The 22,834-nt window shown below is 53.3% G+C and overlaps 1 protein-coding gene across 1 annotated transcript; it reads right to left on the reverse strand.

Moving 5' to 3' along the window:
* Positions 1 to 3,607: 3,607 nt before the first annotated feature.
* On the reverse strand, positions 3,608 to 21,327 carry GPR179 (G protein-coupled receptor 179). Its single transcript, XM_023203938.2, has 11 exons — positions 20,531 to 21,327; positions 16,818 to 16,926; positions 15,022 to 15,109; positions 14,366 to 14,601; positions 13,155 to 13,223; positions 12,668 to 12,777; positions 12,110 to 12,348; positions 11,791 to 11,929; positions 11,031 to 11,136; positions 10,349 to 10,495; positions 3,608 to 8,656 (listed from the first exon to the last, which is right to left on the reverse strand). The coding sequence occupies exons 1-11, from the start codon at positions 21,325 to 21,327 to the stop codon at positions 3,608 to 3,610; spliced, it is 7,089 nt and encodes a 2,362-aa protein (XP_023059706.1).
* Between the last annotated feature and the right edge of the window lie 1,507 nt (positions 21,328 to 22,834).

The following is a 22,834-nucleotide window of genomic DNA, read 5'->3' on the forward strand; positions in this document are numbered from 1 at the left end:
AGATGGGATGTTAAAAGGGTGTGGGACCTCACATGCCCATGTGTCCTAGGTCATCTGAGCATGACAAGAGAAATCACTTTGTTTTGTTTTGTTTTTTAGAGACGGAGTCTTACTCTGTCGCCCAGGCTGGAGTGCAGTGGCACGATCTCGGCTCACTGCAAGCTCCACCTCCCAGATTCAAGCTATTCTCCTGCCTCAGCTTCCCAAGTAGCTGGGACTACAGGCATGCGCCACCATGCCTGGCTAATTTTTGTATTTTTTTTTTTTTTAGTAGAGACGGGGTTTCACTATGTGTTGCCTAGGCTGGTCTCGAACTCCTGACCTCAGGTGATCTGCCTGCCTCGTCCTCCCAAAGTGCTGGGATTACAGGCATGAGCCACCATACCGCCTGGCCAGAGGAACTACTTTGTACCAGCAATAAACTTAGCTTGTAGTACTGTTGCTTTTATCAGTCCAGCGTGGGCTCCTCTTGAAAAATAGGGCCTAAATTCTCATACTTCTCTTTCTCAAGCTTAGAATTTTCTTTGAAGAAATCTGTCACTTAAAGTAAAGATTAATCCGTACTGACCTTGTCCTGAGAGTAGAGTCCAAAGAAACTGGAATCTGGTCAAGGATAAATAACCTAACTCTCCAGTCTCTATAAAGCTACTACCTCAGCAAAGCAGCAAACTAGGCTTCACTAAGGAAGACTGATATTTTCACAGCAACTGTTAAATGTTTTTTTGTGTTTTTTTTGAGACGGAGTTTTGCTCTTGTCCCAGCTGGAGTGCAATGGTGCGATCTCAGCTCACTGCAGCCTCTGCCTCCCAGGTTCAAGTGATTCTCCTGCCTCAGCCTCCCAAAGTACCTGGGATTACAGGCATGCGCCACCACACCTGGCTAATTTTGTATTTTTAGTAGAGACGGGGTTTCACCTTGTTGGCCAGGGTGGTCACGAACTCCTGACCTCAGGTGATCCACCTGCCTTGGCCTCCCAAAGTGCTGGGATTATAGGTGTGAGTCACCATGCTCGGCCTGTTAAGTGTTAACTGTGGAAACAAAGATATATATGCTTAGGGAAGAGACAGCCCTGGTGTCTCTCATCAACCACTCTCATCATGCTACTTAGTCCCAACCTTTTTTGGCTTAAAGTATACATCACTTTAATTACTGCCCAAGTGAAGTTTGATCATATCCTATTCGCTTGAGCCCTGGATTAAGGCAAAATGAGAAGGGACATGCTTTGAGCAGGACCCACTGCCAGGGAATATGGAGGAAGTGGAAATAATCCTTGCAGGGTAAGGAAGCAAAGAAATGAGAAAAAAAAGCACATTAGTGGGCAAACGATACATTGATTCCTTTGAATATGTAAAAACAATGCTTCAAATAAACTTTCATCCCATTCCCCTGGATATCTCGGGGTTCTCTAGATAATCCTAAATAGCAGCTAAGCAGTAGCTGCCACCAGAGAGCCAGAGGATGAGTGCAATTTCCATTTCCCCTTGGGATTAAATCCAGCTGAGCAAATGGCCTCCAGATGTGAGGGGCTCGCTAGAAGGACCAGGCAGAGACCATCTGCAGCGTCAGCACTGACCTGGGCACTGGCAGAGCATTAGCCAGATAACCCAAAGTCCCAAGGCTGCAGTGTTACTACCTTGAGCTTTGGAGCAGGCATTGTTCTTTCCTTATCTATCTTCTGTTACTGTTTAAAAGTGTTAAAAAAGATAATCATCATAATGAATAAGCTAGAGCCAACTGCAGCGTCAAGAAAAAGCACTCTTTATTTCCACTCCCCATGGTTTATTTCACAAGAGTGGGTTTGGCGGCAAACCCACTTTTCTGTTTCCAGCTAGACCAGACCCAATGGGATTGTTTTAGGGTGCACAGCGAAATCCACTTTAGCTCAGAAACTGTAAGGCTAACTAGCCAGAGCCCAGAACAACACCACACTTAAATTACTGCTCTAAAAGCCCAGAATAAGGGCCCTAGGTAAGGGAATGAGGACATCTGGTCCCCAAAGTAGAGTAGGTTACTCCATTCCTCTGTTCCCTTTTAGAAATGGAGTAGTTTGTTACTTTCTCTGTGAAGTCCCATAACCACCCAGCATATTTATATGCAGACTAGATGTTAATGGCTCTTTTTCCCTTTGAGTATTTGGTCTCCCTGTTTCATCTTTTTCTCCCCGTGAATGACATCAGTGTCTGTACTGTTGTACTGTTAGAGGGTGTGACTTACTGCCATCTTTAGTGCCCCTGTCCAGCTCTGCCATCTCTAGCTGCCCCTTCCCTGCTCTCCCACCTCCCTTTGCCAATCTTGGGACTTTGTATGTTTTTCTCCTTCCTCATTTTCCTCTGGTATTATCATCTAATCTCAGCACTTTGTAATCTAGTACTGCTTAAGCAAGGGTAGCCTGAACTGAGGAGACCAGAGAGCCGAGCCAAGAAAGAGCTCCCTAAGAAAGAAGGCTTTGTCTTCAACAGTGCCCTTTTCCTACCCCTCAGGCTTCTAACCTGCCCCATAGCATTCCTCTTTCAGAGGGCAGAAGAATTAAGAGTGCTGGCTGTGTACAGGACCGCCTTTCTTGAGCTCCTCTGGAAGGAGATTGATGTGGCCTCTTGTTACTGAGCAAGTGATTCCTGGGCAGGGAGAGGTGGGGGTGGCGGGGGGTGGGTCTTGCATCAGAACCAGAGATTCCCCTTGACTCCAGTTGCTTTGACAAGAGAGAGCGGTCCTGTTGATGGCAGTGCTGAAAAGCTAGGGAGACAAATGAGCCAGTGAGTCGAGCTCTGGAGACTGGTGAGAGCTGGGGCAGGAAGAGGGGGAGACCCCCTAAAAAACTAGCAAGAGGCACACAAGGATGTCTAGAAGGAAGAGCTCCCTTGACTGTGGGGAGGACCTGGGGAGATTGCTTTTCTTCTGTGTTCTTTCTCTCTTACGTTGCTTTGGATGCCAGATGTTGATAAGGATGTCAGCGTGCCTAGTTGTTTCTGCTTCAGCAATCAAGCAAGGCAGGTATGAGAAGCAATAAAGCAGAAACAGGAGATTCAAAGTCAAAATGACAAGGTCCTTAATGCATTTTCAGGCACCTATTTTGAGTCATTTTAGCTTTTCCCCCAATTTATCTTTCAGCTTCCTATGGTGGCCTTTATAGCCTTCTATGGTCCACCACCCCTATGTTGCTAACACTTTGTATGGTTTAGTTTCTTCTCAAAAAATGCTCCGTTGTAGACTTCAGAGAATTGGGTCTCCCTGTGAGAGAAGGCAGGCTGGGCACAGCTGACTTCTTTCGTCCCTAACACTGGCTTTGTGGGTGAGTGTCCAGACTTGGGTGGTTTGTGTTGTGAGTACTGTAGGTGGATGGGAGGAGTCCTTGGAAGCAGAGCGTCCAGTCTTTGTTTCCTCGAACAGGAAGAAAAGTTAGAAGTAAAGAGAGGATGGGTCTTCCCATTGGGGTTCAAGCTGTACCCTTTTCATACAGTTTGTCTTTGGGATGAGTTGACTTTTGGTCTTCTCAAGGAGGGGAAGTGGCCAAGCTGTCTTTGATTCAGCTCTTTGGGAACACTTGGACTTGGAGAGAGCCTTGGCTCCTGAAAGCTAGCTCTGTGTTTGACCTCACCTAATAAGGCTGTTACTCCCAATCCCAAGGATAGACAGTTGGAGGGGTGAATTCTTCATACTGAGCTTCAAAAGCCACTTGGCCTGAGTCTTCAGTTAAGGAGGAAGACTGAGCCTCAGCTTCCTGGAGACTTGGCTCTGGGGCTAAGCTTGTCCTTGGCTCAAGCCCTGAAGGTCCTTGTAGTTCTCTGACACCTTCAAGAGTGAAAGTACTGGCTGGCCTGCTTACCTTGGGGCAGGGGATTTTGCTTTCTGGAAAGAAGTGATCCAGAGGCCCATGGACTGAAAGGCATAGTGGTTTTTCAGGAGCTGTGGGGAAAAATTCTCTCTGAGTTGCTGTTAAAGCCAGGAGGCCAGATTCCTCAGGTGGGACTCCAGTTTCCTCCCCAGGACAGATGTCTGCCATGGTACCCTTTATTTTATTTCCTTCTGGATCTGTGATTTCCCATTGGCACAGCTCTGCCATCCTGCTCCCCATGCTGCCTGCTCCTTCGGGGCTGACTTTGAGTTCTGGGTCCAGGGCACCTGACTGGGGCAAGAGCCCTCCTGAGCCTGTGCCTTCCCCAAGGCAGACTGCCTCCTGCTCTCTGGGCTTTGCTGCTGCTTTTGAGAAGTGTTCTTCAGTCCCTCCAGGTCCTGCCTTCTGAAGGAACATCTCTCCTTGCCCTTGTGATTCTCGTTCCAGTTCCCTTTCCTCTGCTGCTCCTCCACCCACCTCCCAAGGGCTGATCTCTGCTTTCTTGGCAGAGGGAGCCTCTTCCGCTTCCCACAGACACACTTCCACTATCTTGGTCTCCACACTGCCTGCTGCCTCAGAACTTCCTCTGTTGCTGTCAGAAGCATCTGGGGCTGGCTGTGGGGACAGATCCTTGCCATGTTGACTCTCCCAGGGACACACAGCCTCCTGTTGCCTGAAGTCTGCCATCTCTGGCTGTTTCTGAACTGGCACACCTTTGGGCTCTGATTTTTCTGGGGCTCTGCCTTTCTCTTCGTGAGAGTCCCCTTTTCCATCCTGCCTTGACACCCCTTTGACAGGGATTCTTTCAGTAACTTCCCAGGGACAGGTCTCGGCCTTGGCACTTCTGTCAGGTTTATACACACCTGCATCAGGAACATCCCATGGACACACATCAGCGGCCCTGCCCCCAGTGCTGACCAGTCTCTGGGAACTGGCTTTAGCTTGGTCAGGGTGCTGTCTGTCTGGGTGGGAGAAGGAAACTGCTGGGGCAGTGGTCGCCCATGTATAGACAAATTGTAGCTCATGGCTCTTTTTTTCCCCATCTTTGGTGGTGAATTCTTCTGCGTTTGGAGCTGGAGCTTTTTCTTGGGTTATGTGTTCTGGGAAGGAACCTGTCTTTGGGTCTTGTCTCAGGTCCGCCTTCTCTGTTGCTTCCAAGGAATGTCCCTCTGCCACTTCACTTCTCATGCTGCTGGGCAAGTCTGAGATCTTGGGGGCCTGAGCAGGGGATTCCCTCGGGTTCTTGTTCTCCCAAAGACAAATAGCTTCCTGTTCTTGACACAGTTTTGCCATCCGTTTTGATGCGTCTTCTCCCAGGGAAGTGAGTCTCCCCTTTTCTAGAGCTTTCTCCCTCTGCTCTGCTGATTCACTCCCTGTCTCTTGGTCCAATCCCTTCCCAGTAGTTCCTTCATTCACCTCCCAGGGACACATCTTGGCTTTTTCACTGGTAGCAGCTTCCTGTGCTTCCCAGGGACACACCCCACCTGGCCTGCACCCCATATGGTCCAGTTCCTGGAACCCAGCTTTTGGTCCATCAGCATCCAGAGTATCTGGACCCATACTCCCCCAGGGACAAGCCACCTCCCACTCTGGGGTTGGCTTCTGTGGCTTCTCTGGAACAGTAACAGCTGTCTCCCTGGGTCCAAGATCTGCAGAAACCTTTCCTGTATCGTTTGGAGATATCCTAATGGCCTCAGCTCCCAAAGCTCTTTCCTCCCCTGCTCCAGCACCGACCTCCCAGGGACGGATTTCTGCCTTCCCAGCAGTCAGGGTTTCCTCCACATCCAAAGGGCAAATGTCGGCAGCTTTGCTTCCCACACTGCCTGACATCTGGAGAAGGGTTTGGGGTCTCTCTGTGTCTTGAGGACGTGGTTGTGGGGAGAAGCTGCCAGGGTTCACACTCTCCCAGGGGCTGACTGCTTCTTGCTTTTGGATCTGCCCCTCAGGCTTTTCCCAAGCTGTGACATCTTTGATTTCTGATTTTCCAGGCATTTTCTCCTTGTCCTTTTGAGATTCTCCTCTTCTTGGTGCCTGTGCTGATGTCCATTCGTCTCTTGTTCTTTCATTTACCTCCCAGGGACAGATTTCTGCTTTGGCAGGTGTTGCTTCCTGTACCTCCGGCCTGAGATCTTCCTGTGGACACACCTGTGTTGCTCTGCTTCCTCCATTGCGTAGGAATTGGCCACCAGCTTTGGATGAGGAATTGTCTAGACATGGGCTGGAGTGCCCAGGGACCGTGCTCTCCCTGGGACACACTGACTCCTGCTGTTGACTTAATTTCTGCACTGCTTTCATAGTGTGTTCCCCCATCTCTCCAAAGCTTCCTTTTCTGGAGGCTTTTTCCTTTTCTTGGAGAGATTCTCCACCTGTCCCCAGACTCAGCATTTCCTGCCCCATCACATTATCATCCAGCTCCCAGGGACAGATCTCTGCTTTCCGGATAGCAGGAGCATCTCCTGCCTCCCACGGACACACTTCAGCAATGCCACTACCCAAACTCCCTGAACACTCTGAACTTCCTGGGGCCTGAATTGAGACTGCTGAGGGGCCCCGGAAATCTGTACTCTCCCATGGACAAAGAGACTCCAAGTCTCCGCCCGGTTTCTGTTCTTTCCAAAAGGTTGCTTTCCTGGTTTTCTGCTTTTCCTGAGGGAGATCCTTCACTACCTCTAGGGCTGGTTTCCCATCCTTGCCTCCTTCACTTGCCTCCCAGGGACACAGCTCTGCCTTGGCGATGTCAGGTGTATGAGCTTCTGAGCCAACAGCTTCCCACCCAGGCTTCTCCACCTTCCTGGCCTCCACACTGCCCCCACCCTCAGATTTGTCTCTGATTCTGCCAGGGCCCTGAGGAGCTGACCCAGGGCACAGACCTCCTTGATCGGCACTCTCCCAGGGACACACTGCTTCCTGCTCCCTCACCAGCCTATCTGGCTTTTTCCGCATGATAGGAACCACATCCGTGGGCTCCGATTTTCCCCGGGCCTCCCCGCTCTTTTCTTTGGAGTCACCTGGGTCTTGTCTTAGTGCCCTCGACTCAGGGGCTCCTTCACTCATCTCCCAGGGGCAGATTTCGGCCTTGTTGCCACTGTCTGGCTGACGTGTTTCTGATTCAGTGACCTCCCAGGGGCATACCTCTGCCACCCTGTGGTCAACACTGCCCAGGGACTGGATGCCAACTTTGGGCAGTTCCTGCCACCCAACAGGGGCGTCCTTTGATTGCTTGGCATTTTTGTCCCTGGAAACTTGTCTCAGCGCGGCAAGCCCTGTTTTACCTGTTCTCTCAGCTTTCTGCTCCCCTAGACCCTGGGATGTCCTCCTGCCTCTGTCTTCTTGTTCCCTGCTGCCCTCCTGTTGACAGACTTGGAGCATCCTGCTGGTGTGAGCATTCTGTTGGTTCTGGAGGGACTCCTCATCATCGCAGGCGGCAAGAGCGGCCTGCTTACTCACTGCCTTGGGCCGGCCTAGCCTGGGCGATCGGGACGGTGCCCCCACACTCTCTCCCACAGTCCCGCTGTTCTGCCCCTTGGGACTCTCCTCCACTCTCTCCTTCTCTCTGTAGGTGCTCCGAGAACGGGTCAGAGCTTTAATCGCCAGCCCCAGGCTGCGCATGGAACCCTGCTGAACAGGGGCCTTGAGGCTGTGGGATTTAGGGAAGATCTTGGGCCTGTCTTCGTCTGCATCGTTAGCTTCCCTCTGGTGATGTGCGTCCTCTGCGTCCATCTCATTCTCCCCAGCCTTGCTTTTCTCTACTGCGACAGAGAGGGCCCTCCAGAGCCTGGCTCGAGCTGGGGCAGGGGAGTGGTGGCCTTGTTCTGGCCCTGAGGGGCCTTCCTGGGGCACATTTTCTTTCTTGACAGGCAGTTCTGCGTTCTCCCAGGGGCAGATGTAGGTGAGTAAGTTGGGGCTTTGAGGGGGTACTGGGACTGGTGCCAGGGCAGGGACTGGGGTTGGAGCTAGAGCCGGCAGCAGAGCTGGAGCCAAGGTGGAGGTGGGAGATAGCATCCTTGGCTCTCCCAGACAGGTCCCAGACAGGGTCAAGGTGGGGGTAGAGACCTGGTGCCGGATGGGTGGGTGAGGCAGCCTTCTCCCAGCCTCCTCATGAAGCCTCCCAGAGGCGTGAGAGCTGTCCATGCTGCTGCTCTTGGCAGGGGAAGGTGGAGCTGACAGGGGGGCCCCTCGGGGCCGCTCCAGCCTCCTGGCCGATGGCCTCCGCACCAGGCTGGCCATGGCCGCCTCAGCCTTCTTCCGCTCCTCCCGCTCTTTTGCTTGCCGGTAGGTCTCCTCCAGGTAGGCCTGGCTGGCCATGAGCAAGGCCTTTTCCCTGGAGCCAGCCACACTGAGCGACTTCTGCAGAGAGGCGGGCCGGGCTCTGGGTAGCCTCTCTCCCACCGTCAGGTTGTGGGCGCTGGCTGACCTGAAGCCCAGGGCAGGGGGCCCCTCCACCGACTCCCGGCTCTCTGTTCGAGAGGCCTTCTTGGCCAGTTTCCTCCTCAGCAGTGAGTCAAGAAGAGGCGGGTCCTGCTCCCTGCGCTGGTCATAGGTGCTGCGGGACTTGCGCAGAGCCGGTGTCCCCTCTGGTTCCTGGAGGCTGGAGCTGAGGAGCCGTCGGCGGGAGGAGCCGGGCAGGCTGCCATGGCCTGGGGAGCCTGAGTCCCGGGAGTGCTGCCTGGCCAGGGCCTCGGGGAATTCCGCCAGGTACCTCATGAAGGAGCGGCCCAGCCCCTGGCGTGAGCTGCCCCGCTTTTTGGGCAGGTGGGGGTTGTTTGCAGCCATTTCCTTGGTTTTATGGACCTCTAGCTGGGCATAGAGCTTCTTCAGCTCGTCCTGTGGGGTGGCAGGAAGGAAAGCAGGGCTGCAGGTGAGCTCTCTCCATCCTCTGGCTGTCTGTTAGTCTGCCCTTAATTAGACCTTTTTCCCTGAGGGATCTCTTTCCATCAAGCTGTATCTCATCCCTGCTTCTAAAACTCTCAGAATTCACCTCTTTGTTCCTGTGACACCAGTTGCCAACCTGAGTCCCAGCCAGATCCAGTCAGCTCAGAGGGCTCAGATGTACCCCCTTCTCTGGGGCATTGTGGTCTGGTGGGAAGTCAGTAGCCTGGGGACACTCAATATGCTGTGTGCCTGGAGGCTGTTTTCATGACCCCTCCCTCTGAGCCTCTGGATCTTCTGTAAAGCAATGTTACCTGGGTGACCACTGTTAACTTCCTTAAGAGCATTATATGAGATTGATGAGACTAGTGGGTATGAAATGTGCAGTGTTTAGGTGTAAGTGATGGAACAGGGCTTTAAAAGTCTTCTCTTCTGGGTTTCTCCCCAGACCCAGCATAGGGGCCACAGATTGGCTTGTGTTCCAGAAAGTGGAGGGTCGAGGTGGAGCTGTCCCTCCATATTCCCTGGCCCTTCAGCTGGATTGCGGTCTCAGGATGCAGGGCAGGCAGAGCTTAGAGGGTGAGGACACAAGGGGGAAACAGGCAGAGGCAGCTGGGACAAGGAAGGACTCGGGAGATGTGGAGGACTCTGCTTTGTGAGCCTGTAAACAAGTCAGGTGTGAAGAGGGCCCCAGTAGAGGTGGAGGGGTTCACCACAATGGTTCCTAGACTCTGGATTATATAAAACAATGGGCTTAGATTATCAACTCTCCTTGTATCTTACCCACTGAGCCTCTTGTTAGGGTTCTGGTGACTATAATGATACCCTTGAGCACAGAAATTAAAATTAGCATGCTCTTCCAGTGTAGACCCAGGAAGAACTTCCTCTCTCTAAGACCTGTCAGGTCCAGGGAAAGGGGATCCTGGTGGCCACCTGAACTACCCAACCCCACAGCTGGCCCTAGGTGCCCTAGGCACCCACCAGCCTGCTTTGCTGGGGGCTGAGGATTTTTTTTTTTTTTTTTTTTGAGACGGAGTCTTGCTCTGTCATCCAGGCTGGAGTGCAGTGGTGTAATCTCAGCTGACTGCAACCTCAACTTAGCAGGCTCCAGTGATCCTGCCTCCTGAGTAGCTGGGACCACAGACATGCACCACCATGCCCGACTAATTTTTGTATTTTTAGTAGAGACGAGATTTTGCCACGTTGGCCAGGTTGGTCGTGAACTCCTGACCTCAAGTGATCCGCCTGCCTCGACCTCCCAAAATGCTGGGATCACAGGCATGAACTACTGTGCCTGGCCAGCTGAGGGTTTTCTTAGTCTGCCCCCGACTTGATGCCCCTGCTGAGTGAGAGTGGAGGGTGCGAGGGAGTAGGGCTCCACTCTCAGCCCTGCCTCTAGCTTGCCACATGGCCTGAGCCTCCAGGATCTCATTCTGGAGCTTTGGGGTCTTCCCACTTGGGTGTGTGTGGCCTCCTTTGAATAGAGTCAGGGGAATCAGTTTAGGCCAGTGGTGGAGAAGGGAGAGGTCAGGTCTTGGAGGGAAGAGGACTTGCAGTGGCACATAGCCCAGGTGGCAGGGCCCAGTCCTTCCTCTGCCCCATTGCTAAAAGCTAGCATTGAAAGGAGGCAGGGAGGGTGGCACATACCCGAATGTCTCCAGGGTCCAGGCTGCGCTCGCTCCAGGCTGAGGCGATGCTGCTGCCGAGGTAAGAGCCTGAGTGCTGCAGGTCCAGCTCGTCCTCGCACACCTCATCCACCATCTCCTCTCGGGGAGGAGCCCCCAGCTTCCAGAACTGGCAGGGGAGCATATGAGTGGGAAAAAGACTCACCCTGGCTCCCTGTCCACGCCTGCACTCACCAGCCCTGTGGAATGCGTCCTTACTTTGTGACGCTTCACCCCCTTCTCTGATTTGGAATTCTGGGGATCTTTAGAGTTTTACTTCCCTCATCCTTGCTGACCTTCTCTAGCTCAGAGAGCAGGGTGGTTCCAAGCCCCTGACCCTGCAATTCCTAGTCGGGTCCTTCAGCTCTCCCACCTCTCCCTGTGTACCTGCTTCTGAGTAGATTTTCAGAGTGTGCTAACCTTCCAGCTGCGGGAGGGAGCCCCTCCAGCCCTGGCTCTTCTTTCCCTTGCCCAGGAACTGGAAGCAGAGAGTGTCTCCACTCAAGCCCGCTCCTAGCTTAGGGCCCCTGGCACTCTGCTCACTCATCCAGCAACTTCTGTCGTCCTCACCCTGGTCTGCAGAGGGCGCTGCGGGACAACAGCTCCACAGTGCCCCAGACAGAGGGGCTGGCATCCACCTCACAGGCAGGAGGGGAGGGCCTCACCTTAGGGATGAAGATCAGAGCCAGCGTGGTGGTGACTGTGCTGTGGGTGTGGAAGAAGAAGAGGAGGAGGGTCCAGTCCGGGTGCAGGGAGGGAACCAGCACAAACCTGGGGCAGGATGGGGGTGCAGGTCATTACTACAGGTGGGAATGGTCTCTTCCACTTCGCCTTCTCACTGGCGTTTCACCCCAGCCCCAGCCCTGATACCCTTAGGACGAGGGGGCATTCTGTCCTCTCCTGCCCTCTCCAGGATTTAGGTCCCACCTTAATCCTGTTAATCCCCACCTCCAAGAAGCCCTCCCACACTACTCCAGCTCACTTTCTTTGGCTGTGTATAGCACGGACCTGTGCTCCAGACTCAGGCCCACTCTGTGGGTTAACTGCCTCCACCACAGGGCCTGGTCCTTATGGACAAACTGCTGCTCTTATGGCTGAGGAGTAAGGGGAGAAGGCAGGGAGGACTGAGCACGCATGGAAAGGGGTATGTTGGGGTGCTGGAGAGGTGCTTTGGGAGGGGTGAGGAGTTAGGAGGAAGGTCCTCTTCCTCCTCTTGTGTGTTGGGGGCCTCCTCACCTGGGCCAGGCATGGAGTACAGAAGGAACATCTGGGGGGTAGGGAGAAAACCAGAAGTGGGGGCCTTCCTCAACGTGCTGAGGCATAGCAGTGTCACCAGGATGGCATGGGATGGGGGAACCTCACCTGTGAGAGGTGAGGAGTGGTGTTAGAGTGGAAGGGGGTGTGGGTAGGTGGGTCCGTCCTCACCTCACCGTATGGAAGGCAGTGGAAAGCAGCAGCTCATTGTGCAGGGCGATGCCCATGTAGCGTGGCTCGTGGAAGGCTGAGAGCACAGCCCGTGTGGCGTAGCAGAGGAAGCTGCCCCAGCACAGCAGCAGCAGCTCAGCTGCAGGGAGGGAGAGAGCCGGCACTGCCTCAGCAGCCATCCCACCCCTTTCTCTGAAGGATGTGCTGGGGGAGCCTGGGCCAGGGGTCTGGGGAAAAGACAGGAGAACCAGAGCGAGAGAATCCCTGAGGCACAGAGTCAGGGACCAGCAGAAGGCTGGGCTCAGCAGAAGCAGCTCACCCACAACCATGATGTAGTCCCAGCGGTCATGGTGACAAAGGTAGAAATGGCGGCCAGTGGGAGTGTGGCTTCGGATCACCAGAGGTGCGTGCTGGATGCCTCGCTCCAGGGCACCCACGGTCCACACAGCCAGGAAGCCCAGCACAGGTAGCAGGAGCAGCCCCAGGCGCCGCAGCAGCCGCCCGCTGCTCAGAAGGGCGCTCCGCTGGGCCGTTCGAGATAGAAAGAGCTGCAGCACTCTGCGAGGGTTAGAATACACAGGGTGGATGGCAGAGACCTGGGTGGACTGCAAAGAGGGCACCAGCGCCCTGGTCTCTGTCCATTGCTGCCCTCTCCTCCACACAAGTACTTGTCCTTCCATCCTTTTTGTGATTCGCTGCCTCTTGCTACCCCCGCAAAAAGTAACATGGAGGACAAGGCTATGGTGATGGGGGTTGGCCTTAGGGGTACAGGGGAGTGGGGCTGCCAAGGGTCTGGCTTTGAAAAACACCATTCCATGAGTGAGCTGGGGTGGTCTGGGATGAGCAGCATGAGGGCAAAGTCTGTCCCAGGCTGTACCTGTAAAGCTTGAGTATGATGGTGCCATAGACAATGGCAAAACCCAGCAGCCGCACCCAGCGAAGAGCGATGCAGCGGAATACACTGGGCTTGAAGTATAGGATGAAGACCTGGTGGGAAGAGACAAAAATCTCTGCTCTCCACTGTGCTTCTGCTGTGGGCCAGGCCTATGCTAAGCACACTGTGAATCCTTCCAACACCCCTGCAATAGAGCCATCACCACCTTCATTCTGCAGAGGAGCAGCTGAAGTGTCAAAGAGGTTAGGTAACTTGCCCTAAATCACACTGCAAGTCACAGAGCTCTTTTAAGCCTGGGGCTCCAGAGCTCATAGAGCTTATCATTTGTGGGTATGAGTAGGGGAAATCTGTGGTCTCTGAATCCCCTCCAGAGGGCAGAGAAGAGGAAGGGTTCTGGAGCTTGGAGGGTGCCAGGTTTTGGCTGTGAGGGATGCTGGAAGGTGGGGCCAGCCTCTGGCCACAGACTCACAGGAAAGTAAAGCAGCAGGAATCCAAAAAGGACAGTTTCCAGCAGGACCACTCCAGATGCCCAGATCCTCTGTGAAGCAAGGAGAGAGGCATGTGAGCAGAGGCTCGACGATGGTTCTAGAGGCTCTCAAGCCTATGTGAAGGGTAACTCACTGGCCCTGAGCTAAGGCTTCACCCTGTAACACTGGCTCTGCCCTCTCTACCCATAGCCATGCCCCCTGTCACCCCAGGCTCAGCTCCACTGGCACTAAACATGGCTAAGGCCAAGGTTTCACATCATCCCCTGTGTTCCTCCCAGTCCCACTTAGGGCCTTGCTGCAGACCTAGGCTCAAATCAGAGGCTGCTGGAGCTGGAAGGGATCTTATTCATTCCTCAAGCATTGGGTCAGGCTGCTCACTTGTCTAGAATAGGGTATCCCTTCTTGGCCCAGTAAGTGTCCAGTTAACCTTCAAGCCTGGCTCATGTCACATCCAGAAAGTCTTTCCCATGCCATCTCAGGCAGAATGACTTTCTATAAGCTCCCACGGCAGCTGACAGACACCTCCATCCTTGCCTCCATCTCACTGTGCTGTCATTTGATTTACATGTCTGCTTTCTCCATTAAACTGGGAGCTCCATGCGGGCCCAGATCACTTCCTCTCGAGCCTAGGCAGTGTTTTGCTTAGAGTAGATACTCAACTAGCATTTATTGAATCAAGTTCAATGCCCTTATTTTACAGATGAGGAAGCATGTCCAAGGCGGAGAAATCATTTGCATCATGCTACATAGTGAGTTAGATTTAGAATCAAGATTAGAACCAATTTCTCCTAAATTCTTTTTTTTTTTTTTTTTCTTTTTTGAGACGGAGTCTCGCTCTGTCGTCCAGGCTGGAGTGCAGTGGCCGGATCTCAGCTCACTGCAAGCTCCGCCTCCCAGGTTCACGCCATTCTTCTGCCTCAGCCGCCCGAGTAGCTGGGACTACAGGCACCCGCCATCTCGCCCAGCTAGTTTTTTGTATTTTTTTGTAAAGACGGGGTTTCACCGTGTTAGCCAGGATGGTCTTGATCTCCTGACCTCATGATCCACCCGTCTCGGCCTCCCAAAGTGCTGGGATTACAGGCTTGAGCCACCGTGCCCGGCCAATTTCTCCTAAATTCTGGTCTTAGGTAGTCTCAGGTCTCCTGTTGAGACGGGTCGGACATGTGTGCAGGAGGTGTAGGGCCTTCCTTGCCTTGTTCCGGCGGCAGCGGTAGGAGACCAGCATGCTCAGGAAGATGGCCAGCATGCAGCAGGCCTGGCAGGCCAGCACGGCGGCCCGCAGAGCCACGGCCTCTTCCACCAGGCACGGTGTGGCATCCATGCAGCTGGTGCAGCCCTCAGGACATGGCAGGCACTGCAGCAGTCTCCCAGATCTGCCTTCTGGGGACCCGAATTGCCCGGTAGTCTGGAAAGCACTCTCCTCTAACCCTATAAAGAATAAGATGGGTGCAGGGAGAGGGGCCCAGCTAGAGCATCCTGACATCCCAGTCTTTTCTCCTGATAGTCACCACAGCCCTCTCCCTGTTCTCCTGTGATCTGGTGCTCCAGGGACAAGTGGGAATGGGTGCTTCCTTGGGATGGAAGAGTACCAGGAAGAGGTGACACCAGGCTAGGGCTCCTTGAGAGGTCAACTTGCATCATATTTGCATGTTATAGGCTCATACTCAGAAGGTGCAGACACCCCCACACTGCAACTTGCTTGCCTTTCCTGCCTCTCTCAACCTTCTGCCCTTGCCCCACAAGTTCCCTCCCAGTGTCTCACCCCAATCTGGCTTTCTTCCCCAGATGTACCCACCCAACCAGCCTCTCCTGTAAAACGCACGTCTGGCCCCCATCACACTTACGTACCCCCAGAGGGGCTTGCCCCGTAGAATCCAGGTCGGCAGCGGCAGAGGTAGCGGCCAAGAACAAAGCCCTGACTCTCCAGGGGGACACACTGTGGGGACGACAAACACAGTCTGTGTTGATGTGGGGCTTTCTCTGGAAGAAATGTCCCTCCTGGGAGAGATGGAGGGTCCGTCTACCTCCCTATCCATGGGACTTGTGTCCACACTAGGGAATCCCTCCAGAAGCCCTCTCTAGTTCTTGGGAAGCCTTCCCTCTGTGGAAACCCTACCTGACCCCTGCTGTTTCCTGTCTTCCCAAAGAGACCCTAAGCAAAGAGTACAGGGAGAAATCACCCTTTTGTTCAGACTGGCAGTGACAGGAGCCTCATAAGACCCATTTCCTAGTGCCCAGCTCTTGCTAGGGCAAGGTACTGCAGGAGATGGAAGTAGGGAAAGTTCTGAGCCCAGCCACACCTTGTGTGCCTACATCCTACTTCAAAGGGTCCCCATCAGCTTCCATCTTTGGCACACAAATAGACTGGAAAGTCCCCCACAGAGGAGCAGCTTCCTTCATCAGGGACCATCTGGCTTTGGCACAGGACTGTTTTTCCCAGCCTTAATGCCAGGCTAATGCCAGGCTGGTGGGATGCCAAGGCCAGCCTTTATTCCACCTCCTCCTATTGATGTTTGCCCGGCAGGGGACAGAGCAGACCTCAGAGCCAGGCAGGGAATATGAGCAAATGAGGTCAGATCTATTGTAGGGAGTGGCTGGAAACAGACATCAGTGACGCAAAGGAAGGGGTTAACCTTGGAAGATTCTATATCGAGCCCCTGACCTCACCTAGTAGGGTTAGTGTGTGGTGCTTGTGAAGCTGTGGCCCAACTTCCCCTCTTGCTTGGACCACCAGACTGCACTGTTCCTGCCACAGTCTGCACAATTAGACAAACGCGCACCCAGAGAAGTGCGTGTGTCTGTGTTAAACAGTGAACTGGATGGTGGGAGTCCTTTTCCATCCCTCCCTCTCTAGCTGCAGACACATGTTCCCTGAAAAGCAGTAGGACCACCTGTGTACACAGGACAATAGGCCTGCCAGACCCAGCAGGTCACAGGGCTCGCCCTGGCTTGGGCTCAGCTCAGGAACAAGCATGCAGTGATTGTAACCATGGAGTGGGTGAATTCACTGGCCTCCCAGTTTCCCAGTACTGGGTTTGCATGATTACCAGCCAGTGCTCTCCATCATTGTGAGTCACCTGCACCCATAGCTTTGAATTGACCTGCATCTGGCCTAGGTTCCATCACATTCACCGGTCCCAGGCCTCTCTGAGCTCCTTGGTTGGTTAGATTCCTCCTACACCCCAACTAGCAATTCCATTTATTTCAGCAATATGGAATATCCTTTTGTAGACAGACCAATGGAACATCCTTTGTGGGCCAAGGGGAGCCCAGAGCTGTGTTACGTGAAGAATGTATTCCCGGGGAAGGAAAGGAGATAAGTAACTGAGGCTCAGGAATTCACCCTGGGGAGGGGTCCTGGAGCACTGAGTACCAGAAAGGAGAGCAGACACGAAGGAACACTGAAGTTTCAAAGGAGTGAGGGCAAGAGTAGGGGGAACAGGGGAAGGGAGGGCAGGCTGTAGGTAACCTGACTTTTTAAAAGCCTGATATCTCACCTCTGCCAATCACTAGGAACTCCCCTTAGCCCTGAGATGCTGGGGTAGCTTTGTCTGCTGATCCTGGGAGCTGCGTGGTGGCAGTGATGGGAAAAGGGGAGGGAGGCAGGACTCTAGTAGCGCCGCCCCTATCCTCCTCATCCTTACCTGGGTGCTGTTGAGATCACAGAGGTGCGTGTTAGAGTACCAGCCTGGGCCACTTGCACACTGATCGATGTCCACACTCTGGAGATCTACGTCCATCTGCACCTGCCCCCTACGGCAGTGAATTGGCAATTAGGGGCACAGTGATGGATGCCAAAGTGGACGTATGTCCCTAGGCATTGTTGGGGCCCAGAAAACGATGCTCCAAATTATGGCACTTTGGCATGCTGAGGACTTTGAACTAAAGGAGATTAGAAGGGCTCAGAAGTAAGGTATCTCCGACCTTCTCCTTCCCTCTTGTCTCCCATCCCTCTTTCTCTCTGCTGAAGTGAGTTCTAGAAACCAGAATTCCCCTTCCCCAAGGCAGGTCATAGATACTAGAATCTCCCTCCCCCAGAGCGAGATGTAAAACCAAGAAATACTACTCTCATCTTCCCCTTCCTTTCTGTGTAGGAGCTGGTCATAAAGAAATTCTTTGGCCTGCCTCGACTGATAGTAAGTAGGTCATATGACCCTCATTCCAGAGGGATCCTGCCTTCTACCTGGGAGGAAGGATGCTACATAGACAGGCCAAGAAGAAGCTGAAGTTTCCCTACTTAGTCTACCACCATTAGATCATAGCCTTTTTTGTCCAATCACAGTTCTACAGGGCTGACCATGCTTCATGGAATCTAAGCATAACAGTGAACAATTTTCCCTGAGTCTATTTTTTCTTTTTTTTCCTTAGACACACAGTCTTGCTCTGTTGCCCAGGCTGGAGTGCAGTGGCATGATCATAGCTCACTGCAACCTCCACCTCCTTGGCTCAACTGATTCTCCCACCTCAGCCTCCCAAGTAGCTGGGACTACAGGCTTGTGCCACCATGCCTGGCTAGTTTTTAAAAATTATTTTTAGTGGAGACAAGTTTTGGTTATATTGTTCAGGCTGGTCTTGAACTCCTGGACTCAAACCATCCTCCCACCTGGGCCTCCCAAAGTGCTGGGATTATATGTGTAAGCCACTGAGCCTCTGCCACTGGGTCTTCATTTCTGAAGGCTCCTGTGTCATGTAAAACTTTGGCTAAATAGGCGGGGTGCAGTGACTCACACCTGTAATCCCAGCACTTTGGGAGGCCAAAGTGGGTAAATAACCTGAGGCCAGGAGTTCGAGACCCGCCTGGACAACATGGAGAAAGCCTGTCTCTACTAAAAATACAAAAATTAGCCGGGCATGGTAGCTCATGCCTGTAATCCCAGCTACTCGGGAGGTTGAGGCAGGAGAATCACTTGAACCCAGGAGGCAGAGGTTACAGCGAGCCAAGATTGCGCCACTGCACTTCAGCCTGGTGACAGACTGAGAGGCAATCTCAAAAAAAACAAAACAAAACAAAAAACGGCCGGGAGCGGTGGCTCACCCCTGTAATCCCAGCACTTTGGGAGGCCGAGATGGGTGGATCATGAGGTCAAGAGATCGAGACCATCCTGGCCAACATGCTGAAACCCCGTCTGTACTGAAAATACAAAAATTAGCCAGGCGTGATGGCATACACCTGTAGTCCCAGATACTCGGGAGGTTGAGGCCGGAGAATTGCTTGAATCCGGGAGGCGGAGGTTGCAGTGAGCCGAGATCGTGCCACTGCACTCCAGGCTGCCAATAGAGTAAGACTCCATCTCAAACAAAAGAAAAAAAAAAAGAAAAAAAAACTTTGATTAAATAAGTTCGTCATGCCTTTCTCTTGTTAATCTGTCTTTTGTTATAGGAGTGTTGTGACCCTTATGATGAGTGAGGAAAGGGACCACACTTTTCTGCCCGTACAGGCACTAGATCTGGGGACAATGCAGCCTTTGCAAACTTTAGCCCAGCACCTGCAGTATGTGCGAAGGGCATGCGTGCATTCCATTTCTCCAATATTATGAATGTTCACTGTCTCGGTGGATAACAATTTTCTTTCTACCAGGTTCTCTCCACCCCTCAGCTTTTTGATATCCTATCATTTCCTGGTTTCTATCAAGGAATAGAGAGAGGGCACATGTCAAGACATGGCAGGAGCCATGATGATCTCTGAAGAGGATTTTCACACTTCCTCATGCATGTACACATGCACACACACAGAGATCAGCTCAGCTATTAACCATCTCCTCTCTCTGCCCAAGCCAGGTCTGAATTGATCACAGCAAAGGAGATATGAAATTGAGGAGCCCTGACCTGGCACCGCCTGGACCAGCAGCTCCCCAGCTCTGCTCTGGGCTGAGCTGGCAAGGAGCCAGGCTGCCTGCTGGCAGGAGGGGAATCCTGCTGGGAACAATGAATGGGGACACAGAGCTGGAGAAGCAGTGTTGACTGTTGAATGCCCTGCAGTCCTGGGCTCAGTTGCTGCTCCCATCCCAATAGGACCCTCAATCTTTCTTTCCTGTGGTTGAGGGAGGAGGTAAATTACTGGAGGAGAATCACAAGCTTCTGCTTGGCAGGATAGTAGGGCCTGCTTGGTGTAAAGAGTTGGCCCTGGGGACTCAGCCAGCTCCTTGGCAGAAAGAGCTTTGATTCCAAGCCCCCTCAAGAGTTTTCCTTCTGCTGGGCGTGGTGGCTCACGCCTGTAATCCCAGCACTTTGGGAGGCTGAGGCAGGCAGATCACCTGAGGTCAGGAGTTCGAGACCAGACTGGCCAACATGGTGAAACCCCGTCTCTACTAAAAATACAAAATTAACTAAGCGTGATGGTGTGCACATGTAATCCCAGCTACTCAGGAGGCTGAGGCAGGAGAGTCATCTGAACCTGGGAGGCTGCGGGTGCAGTGAGCTGAGGTTGCACCACTGCACTACAGCCTGGGTGACAGAGCGAGACTGTCTCCAAAAAAAAAAAGTTTTCCTTCTCCTGGGAAGCCTTATTGTACAGCTCTCAATTGCTAGAGGGCAGCAGGTTGAACCCCTGCAGTGCCCACCCGGCTCTCCTCTGACAAGCCTGGTGCATAGATTGTCACTGTCATCCACACCAAGACCTCTCCTACCTCTTACACTCCCTCCTCAGGCCTGGGGGGCCAAGACCTCTGCCTGTCTATACTGTCACATCTCTTTCTTTTCTTTTTTTTTTTTTTTGAGACAGAGTTTTGCTCTTGTTGCCCAGACTGAGTGCAATGGTGCGATGTCAGCTCACCGCAACTTCTACCTCCTGGGTTCAGGTTCAAGCAATTCTCCTGCCTCAGCCTCCCAAGTAGCTGGGCTTACAGGCATGTACCACCACATCTGCCTAATTTTGTATTTTTAGTAGAGACGGGGTTTCTCCATGTTGGTCAGTCCAGTCTCGAACTCCCGACCTCCAGGTGATCCACCCGCCTCGGCCTCCCAAAGTGCTGGGATTACAGGCATGAGCCACCATACCAGGCTATACTGACATATCTCTACACACATGTGTATACCTGCATATAGATGTATGCTACATATGTATACCTATTTGTATATGCACAGGCTCACAGACATTCCTGCATGTGCTCAAGCACATAAACCCAGATAAATATGGATTGATTTATACACATGTACACTCATACCTGTATGTGTTAATAGATAGTTACAGACTCCCAGAGCCGACTGAGTACACACAGCTGAGTACAAATACCCACATCTGTGTGCCCTCCAGGCATGCACATGTTTGTGCCAAATGGCCCATGCACAGCTGAGGGGACCTGTACTTCCTTCTCCTACATCGCCACACACACATCAAATCCTGCACAAACCCACTTACCTGACCTCTGGGCTTAGGTCTGGCTTGAGTCCATAGAAGGTGGCAGAGAGTGTGATCAGCCAGCCAGGTCGGAGCTGTCCCTCCTGGCATTCCAGGAAAGGAGGAGACAGCCTCACCTGCTGTGTGTCCCCCACATATCCATCTGCCCGTGGCCACTTGGGGCTGCCGAGGCTCCCTAGGTCATTGGTCAACACCCGCTTCTTCAGGGCAGGGGTTTCCAGGTCCCCAGGTGGGTTCTCCTCCTGCACCCAGTTCCCAGACAAGTCCTGAAGGATGGTTTCCTCCCCAGTCCGGGTGGCCCGCAGGGCCAGCTGTAGGTGGCTGGCCCCTGGTGGAGGGTTAAAGGTCAGCAAAGCCCTGTACACTCTTGGGTCCCCCTCGGCCACACTGCGGACCAGTGCCTGGTACCATTCCACATCCTCCTCCACACTGGACTCACGGATGTCGTTGGCTTGCAGCAGCATGTTAAGAAAATTGGCGGCCTGGGCAAGGGTCCCCGCTGCTCCCTGTAGGATTGGGGGGAGCCCTGGCATGGCTCCTGCCCCACGCGCTTCATAGCGCTCACTGCAATTCGCCTGTGACAGCTGCTGGGCATCTCCAGAGTAGAGATAAGTGAGGGCGGCCTCGGCCCCCTCTGGGGGTACCCGCATGGGCACAGCAGATCCTGGCTTGACTTGGGAAGACAGAGGGGGCAGAGAGCGGAGGGGCCGCGGACCCCCCAGAGCCCAGTCACAGATGAAACAGCAGCCCAGCAGCGCCCACACAGCAGGGGGCATGACCACTCCCCTAGTGCCCATCCTTGGGGCAGCTCTCAGGACCCTGGGATCCAGGCTCAGGAGAGCCCAGGCAGAGGCTGGCTGCAGTCTGGGGGCTGTCTGCCTCCACCCTTCCTATGCTGGCATTCCCTTTTCCTCACTCCCTCTCCCTCTCCCTCTCACGCTGCTGCTGGCTCGCCTGCTTTTTTCTTCTCTCTAACGTCACCAGCTGGCTTCTGGATGTAGGTATGAGGGCCCTGCCCCCTCCTCTCTCAGTGCGGCCCACTGTCTCAAACCTCTTAATCCTGGCACCCAACTCTTTCCTCCCCTCCTATCCAGTATCCAGGCTCCCTCCATCCCCCACCCACATCTGCTCCAAAGAGAGATGGGAGGGAAGGGGAGACGAAGGCACCAGTTGTGCTCTTTCTCCCTCTCTCCCTCCCTCTGCCTGCCCTTTGCTCCATTAGGAGAGATGGGCAAATCCAGGATGGGGCGCCATAGCAACCGCAGATGAGCTTGTGCCCCTCTCTCCACCCCTCTCCTCCACTCAAGCTCCTGGCAGCAATTGCAACAGGCACACTAAGGGGCCAAGCTGCATCTCCTGGCAGTCTGCTCTGGCTGCCTGCACCCCCGTGACCCCGTGCTGCTGAGCTGGGATTTGAGAATGGGGATGCCGAGGGTAGGAAAGACAGCCTAATAGTACCGTAATCGGTCTTTGTACAGACTGAGGCAGCTTATAAAGTGCTTTTCATGTGCTTTATCTGAATGAATCTTCCCCACAGCCATGTAAGGTGAATATTCTTATCCCCATTTCACAGATGCAGACACTGAGACTCACCCAAGGTCACAAAGCAGCTCACTCAGAGACTTACACCCAGAGCTCTGACTCCCCTACATTGCCCACCCAAACCACCACCATCACCATTACTCAGCCTCAGGGAATATAACAAAGCCTCCTTGCAGAGGGGTCAAGGGACTTCCCTAGAACCACAGTGTTGTTGTTTGTGACAGAGCTGGAGCCTCCACAACTCAGGTGTCCGTCCCCACAACTCAGGCCTCTTTCTGAACCACAAAGTCAGTCGACAAGCACAGCAGCAATGGTGGCGGGAGAGAGGTGGGCATGGAGAAGACAGTGAACACAGTTTTGCCTCCACTTCTTTTTTTTTTTTTTTTTTGAGACGGAGTCTCACTCTGTCACCCAGGCTGGAGTGCAGTGGCGCGGTCTCAGCTCACTGCAAGCTCTGCCTCCCGGGTTCACGCCGTTCTCCTGCCTCAGCCTCCCGAGTAGCTGGGACTACAGGCGCCCGCCACCACGCCCGGCTAATTTTTCTTTTTGTATTTTTAGTAGAGACGGGGTTTCACCGTGTTAGCCAGGATGGTCTCGATCTCCTGACCTCGTGATCCACCCACCTCGGCCTCCCAAAGTGCTGGGATTACAGGCATGAGCCACCATGTCCGGCCACCTCCACTTCTTAAACCTTCATTTTGTCATTCTAAGTTCTACCTTTTTTTTTTTTTTTTTTTTTTTGAGATAGATTCTTTCTTTGTC

This window comes from Piliocolobus tephrosceles, chromosome 16 (assembly GCF_002776525.5).
Source record: "Piliocolobus tephrosceles isolate RC106 chromosome 16, ASM277652v3, whole genome shotgun sequence".
Taxonomy (NCBI): Eukaryota; Metazoa; Chordata; class Mammalia; order Primates; family Cercopithecidae; genus Piliocolobus; species Piliocolobus tephrosceles.